General features: G+C 55.8%; 1 protein-coding gene across 1 annotated transcript; it reads left to right on the top strand.

The window, feature by feature from the left end:
• Positions 1 to 2,380: 2,380 nt before the first annotated feature.
• LOC148123215 (uncharacterized) lies at positions 2,381 to 4,474 on the top strand. Its single transcript, XM_087896314.1, has 3 exons — positions 2,381 to 2,509; positions 3,085 to 3,846; positions 4,180 to 4,474. Exons 1-2 carry the CDS (start codon positions 2,381 to 2,383, stop codon positions 3,799 to 3,801), a joined length of 846 nt encoding a protein of 281 aa, XP_087752440.1. The 3' UTR covers positions 3,802 to 3,846; positions 4,180 to 4,474.
• Positions 4,475 to 6,126: the final 1,652 nt, after the last annotated feature.

Here is a 6,126-nt window from a genome sequence, read left to right as displayed (position 1 = left end):
GCTAGAGAAGGCACTTTCCTCGCTGAGGGCGGGCGGGACGGACCCGGCCCGACGAGCCCCCGGCCGCGGCAGCCCCAAGAGCGGGGGAAACGACGCTCGATGATCTCGAACGTGGCGAGGCGGGGGGGTCTGCGGTATCGGTAAGGGCTTCTCTTTATCTTTTTCCTTCCGGGGGCGCATTCTCGAGCGTAACGCGGACAGGGGGGACCGGACCGAGAAAAAGCATAAACTACAGACTAGGTCCCCCGAGAGCCAGGCCTCTCCGGCACCACCCACCGGCTCTGCACCGGACGGGGAGGCATTCTAATCGTTTAACATTAAAACCCACCTCGAACGGTGAGAAGAACAGAAAGGCCGGCCGCGACAGCTCAACACCACCACACGGCGCTCAAAAGCCTACGGGAGAAGGCAGCGCGTGGTGGGCCGCTCGCCCGATCTCACAGGAGCTCGCGAGAGACGGTTCATCGTCCCCCGCTCACGGAGGGGGGGACGGACGCAGAGAGCCTCTTTCTTACCGCTCGCCTCGACCCCCACACGAACACACCTTCGCAGAGGAACACCGCCGAAGGCCGGACCGCGCGCGGGAGGGCACACACGTCGGAGAAACGGGAAACGCCGCCGCCGCTCAGTACCGGGCACCTCTGAAGATCGGCCTGGAACGCTCCAGGAGCACCGCGAGGATCGCGAGCGAGACGCGCGCACACAAAGCCCGTTCGGGAAGGGCGTGTGACGCGGCACACATCGGCCAACCCTCTCCCGGCTCGGAGGGAGGAGGGCCGCACGGGCCACACACGGTGGGCGGAGCGAAACGCGCGAGAGGGGTGCAGACGCCGGAGCCCCTGACGCGCCTCACGGGAGCCCCCACGAACCACAGCGGGGAGTGCGGGGGGGCTTTCACAGGGCTCGTGCCGGAGAGACCGCACCCCTGCCTTCCACACACCACCAGTCAAAGGTGGGGAGGACAGACGCGGGGCCCGCTGGCAGAACGAGAAGAGCGGCCGCCATTCGCCATGAATGTCCGTCCCTCGCCTGGCGCGGCTTAGGCCTCCGACCCGAATGAACACAGGGCGAGAGCACCACATCGATCGACAAGCGGAACCGGGGAGAAGCGAGCGAGAGGGCACCACAGACCCGACCGACTGCCACCAAAAAAAAAAAAAAAAAAAAAAAACAAACCCTTCACACACCACCTCCGAAACCAGAAAAAAAAGCGGAGTGGAGTGGGCCAGCCACGGGGAAGAAAAGGTGTGCACTCGGGAGGCACATAAGCAAGCAGCAGAAAGCCGGGCTGGGTCACCCTTTTCCCCCAAAGGCCTCATGGAGACTCGGGAGCTCCACAACCTGGGGATGGGAAAAAAGTGCACCCGGGAGGCACACGGGAACAGGGGACTGGGGGCACCCACCCAGTCCGTGGAGACTCGGGAGCTCCACCGCCTGCTGATCCCCGAAAGGAAAAAAAAAAGAAAACCCTTCACACACCACCTCCGAAACAAAAAAGAAAACCCTTCACACACCACCTCCGAAACAAAAAAGAAAACCCTTCACACACCACCTCCGAAACAAAAAAAAAAAAAAAAGCGGAGTGGAGTGGGCCAGCCACGGGGGAAGAAAAGGTGTGCACTCGGGAGGCACATAAGCAAGCAGCAGAAAGCCGGGCTGGGTCATCCTTCCCCACAAAGGCCTCATGGAGACTCGGGAGCTCCACAACCTGGGGATGGGGAAAAAAAAAAGAAAACCCTTCACACCTCCACCTTCAAAACCAAACACAATGGTGGTGGTCGCGGGGAAGAAGCGGTGTGTGCACTCGGGAGGCACATAAAAGCAGGCAGCAGAAGGTCGGGCTGGTTCACCCTTCCCCCCAAGGCCTCATGGAGACTCGGGAGCTCCATAACCTGGGGGTGGAGAAAACAGTGCACTCGGGAGGCACACAGGGGACCCACCCAGTCCGTGGAGACTCGGGAGCTCCATCTGATCCCCAAAAGAAACTTGGAAAAAAAAAAAAAAAAAAAAAGCACCGGGACGGTAAGGGAAGAGCACCGGGAGGCAAGTCCCACCATCCAAACTGCACGGGTGACAACCACGAAGCGGGAACGCCTGACACGCCACGTAGGTTGGGTTAAACGGGAAAAACGACCCAGCGAGGCTCGGAAGAGACCGCAACCTACAGAGTCCTTTCATGTCACCCACTTCAAGGACAGCGTGTCAGCACCTATCTGCAGGTACAATAAGGACAGATAGCAACCACTAGAAGAATGACACCAGGTACAGGGAGCAATTCACAGACCACAGGGGACTCCTGAAAGTGAGGCTGGGTGACATGTCCCAAAAATGTCCCCATAAACAAGAGAACCGACCCTCAAAGGAACAACTGGTCGACCTCATGACCATGAAAGGACCGAGAGAGCGAGGTGGACATGCCACAAAGCCGGGCGCCCAGCCTCCTCCCGGCCGAGGACCCTGCGACCAGCCGCTAGGGATGGAGCAGGGCAAGAAAAAAAAATACCTGACGGTACAGGAAACCGGGGACCAGTGAACAGAGAAGCCGTGACCGCAGCCTCCTCTCGGCCTCGAGACGACGAGGCCCGCCTCTGAGGACCGAGAGTTCTGGCAAGGAGAAAAACAAAAGAAAAAAAAAGAAAAAAATGCTCCGAGGCCACCCAACGAGTACGGACCAGGGAGGCGAGAAAGCCGTCGAGACCACAGTCTCCTCTCGCCCTCAGGATGGCGAGGCCCACCGCTGAGGACCGAGGAAAAAATATAAATCAATCAATCAATAAATCAATAAATAAATAAATAAATAAATAAATAAAGCTCCGAGACCCCCAACGAGTCCGGACCAGGGAGGAGAGAAAGCCGGGACCACAGCCTCCTCTCGGCCTCAGGATGGCGAGGCCCGCCGCCGAGGACCGAGGGTTCTGACAAGGAGGAAAATAATCAAAAGCTCCGACACCCCCAACGAGTCCGGGCACTGGCGGCGGGGAAGAGCCGTGATCAACCAGCGCCCCCTCTTGGCCTCGGGTCGCCGGGGACCCAGGGCTCTCTCTCTCTTAGAGAGAAAAGGCGAGGGAAAGACAGCTTTGAAAGCCGGGGTACTTCACCCATCCTGGGCCTGGCCGGACCCGACACCTAGCGGTGGGACGACGCGAACGACTCAAGCCTTCTGGTCGACCCGCTCAAGTCTCCCGGCACCCTCCCCAGCCGTGGCTTTCGTTCGGTTCCATCCCAGACGCACCCATAGGCGACTCTTCCGGCACAACCTCCTACACAGAGACCGTCCCCAAGCACGACACCGACCGCGGGACACGCCCGCCCGCCAGCCGGGACTCTCGTCACTCTTTCCGCCTCACAAAAGCCACTTCGCCCTCCTTGTCGGCGACCGAGGACCAGGAGCGTTGCACAAAACGGCCAACACCGCTAGGTGGCGCCCGACGACCCACCCGACCCACAGAGATCGCTCGCTCGCTCGCTCGCTCTCGCTCGCTCGGCCGCGGCGCGCGAGCCTTCTCTGGCGCGACAGAGTGTCCTCCCACGCTCACGCCCGGAGGTGACACGCACCCACGACAGGGCAGGGGACTCCCCGTCGTCGGTTCCCCCACACCCCATCCCCGAACATGGGTGAACGCGGGCTGGCCGGGACGGACGTTCGGGAGGAGCCACGGACGCTCAGGCTACGAAAACGAAAGGAGGAACCGAGACCACAGGCAGCTAGCTAGGAAAACAGGCCAATCGCTCTCCCTCGTGGAGAGGGAGGGAGGGAGGGAGGCTCACGGGAAACAAAGAGTGCGTCTCCACGATCAGTGACAGTATTAAGTGGGCCAGTCGAGGGGCTGCGACACTTAGAGCACGGTGAGAGGGAGAGACCGAGGGACTGAGGGAGACCGAGGACCGAGGGAGGGAGGGAGGTGGCCATGGCAGGCAGTCTCCTGCCATCCGAGTCTCCTTTCAAAGACATAGACTTCACCTTGGCCACTGCTTACTTGCTTGCTTGCTTGCTTGCTTGCTTGCTTGCTTGCTTGCCTGCTTGCTTGCTTGCAGCTCTTTTTCTCCACACCACTCCCCACACCCCCGGCACCTACTTCTCAGACTAAATACCGAGTCAGAGAAAATGAAAACAGTCGTGGAATAATGTGTTTGTTTGTGTGTGTGTTTTAAAATATCTCCATTGGATTTCATTTCCAGGAATAATAGGGTCATGCGGATCTGTTGTGAACATTTTCACTTAGGACGGAGAAAATTAAAAGGTCGTTTGATGGATTTCTGGTGGAGGGTCTATTTCCCACCGCGATGAAGATGATCTCCTGATCCTTGTACTTTCAGTTTCTGAGTGCTGCTGGCATGACAGACACGGGCCCTCACACGCGCGTTGACGAGACAGTACTGACTGAGTGACAGCATGGAGCCCGTAGGACAAGGCTTCGGCTTCCCCTTCCCCTCCCACATAAACCAGAAAAATAAATAAATAGATCAATAAATACCCAGAGGCAGAAACATGGAAGCAGCTTCTCAGACCCTTTAGAGAAGGCTCCTGAGGTCTGACTGGGGTGACACACGTGGCAGAGGAGACGACTAGGCCAGGGCTCCTCCCTTCACAACCATCATCCAGGCCCCCAGCACTGCCTGCCTGCCTTCCTCCCTCCCTCCCTCCTTCCCTCCTTTTATAAATGCCAGGTTATTTATTTTAATTGACTTATTTTTAATTGCGTTGGGAGGCTAGACATTTTTGGGTTTTCGGGAGTGGACAGACATACGAAAGGAAGGAAGGAAGGAAGGAAGGAAGGAAGGAAGGAAGGAAGGAAGGAGAGAAAGGATCAGAGCAGTGAATATACAGGTGCACTGTCATTACACCAATGTGGACTGCAGATAGAAAATAAGAGGAAGAAAAAAAGAATAGAATGTCACCAAAAGGTCAGCCTGGTCTATAAAAGTGAGTTCCAGGACAGCCAGAGCTATTCTATGAAATTGCCCGAGTTCAAATCAGCAATTTCCCAACTCCAACAAGAATGTTTACAGGAAAGGCAACAGATAAAGGCCCATCAAAGAAGTCCAGTGGAGCTGTAGGCACACCCTTTGAAACTTCTCTATTGCAAGGTCACAGAGTTAGGAAAGGATCTTGATCTTAAACTTTCCTTAATAGTAAGTCTCTGTGTGTATCATACTCAAGCCAAGTGCCCTCAGAGCTCATGGAAGATGAAACAGAGCTCTACAATAAGAGACGGGTGTTGGGGTGGGGGGGGATTCACTCAAGAAAATTAAAGCAAAGCCCTACACTAACCCTGGCACACAGTAAAATCAGTCCTATGAGGAAATTTTTAGCTCTAATTGCCCACGTTTTACAAAGGCTTCTAACCGGGAAGTGATGATGCATGCCTTTAGTTCCAGCATGCGGCCTGGTCTCCAAGAGCGAGTTCCAGGACTGACTCAAAAACTAGAGAGAAACCCTGTCACAAAAAAAGAACAAACAAACAAAAAAATCTATTACATAAATCAATAGATGCATACATAGATGGAAGAATAGATGAGAGACAGACAGAAAGAGAGAGAGAGAGAGAGAGAGAGAGAGAGAGAGACCCAAACCCCATCTTCTGTCTTCTGATGGTACCAGGCTCTCTCCCAGGGGTCACAGAGGAAGGTGGGCAGGCAGCAACGCAGACAGTGTACGTGTGTGATATCAAGCAAGCCTATATGTGATATATAGGGTCTAATAGGGCAATGTCAGTATTACATTGGGGTAGGTCTCAGGAGCACAAGAATCCAAATCTCTGATGTATTCCCTGTCACCAGAAGAGGGCACTAGATCCCCACCATGTGGTTTCTGGAAATTCTCTGCAGTTCTGATTGTTTTCATTGTTCCTCCTGCTTGCCTGTATTTAGTGAGAGAGTGGGTAACACTCCTCCCTGCTTCTCTGTGTGTCTGTGCCTGTCACATCCTGGATAGTCAGAGTGCCCGCCACCTATGCCTGCCTGAGATGTAGCCGGCAGCCCTGGCTGGGGCTGGGGGAAAGGGAGAGAGTGGATTCTCCTGGAGAGCCATGGGCAGAGGCTCTGTGGATTCCCTGCAAGAGGCCTCACTGTTTCAGGTACAGCTGTGACCAGGTCTGAATCCAGGACAGACTCCAAAGCCAGAGA

The sequence above is a fragment of the Myodes glareolus genome, chromosome 1 (assembly GCF_982192425.1).
Source record: "Myodes glareolus chromosome 1, mMyoGla1.1, whole genome shotgun sequence".
Lineage (NCBI taxonomy): Eukaryota > Metazoa > Chordata > Mammalia > Rodentia > Cricetidae > Myodes > Myodes glareolus.
This window is presented reverse-complemented; position numbering and strand designations above follow the sequence as displayed.

Excerpts from the sequence above, each read along its gene's own strand:
- LOC148123215 (XM_087896314.1), top strand. The coding sequence starts at position 2,381 with ATGACCATGAAAGGACCGAGAGAGCGAGGTGGACATGCCACAAAGCCG. Across the intron at positions 2,510-3,084 it reads AGAAAAAAAAATACCTGACG|CCGGGGTACTTCACCCATCC; the intron begins GTACAGGAAACC and ends CAGCTTTGAAAG.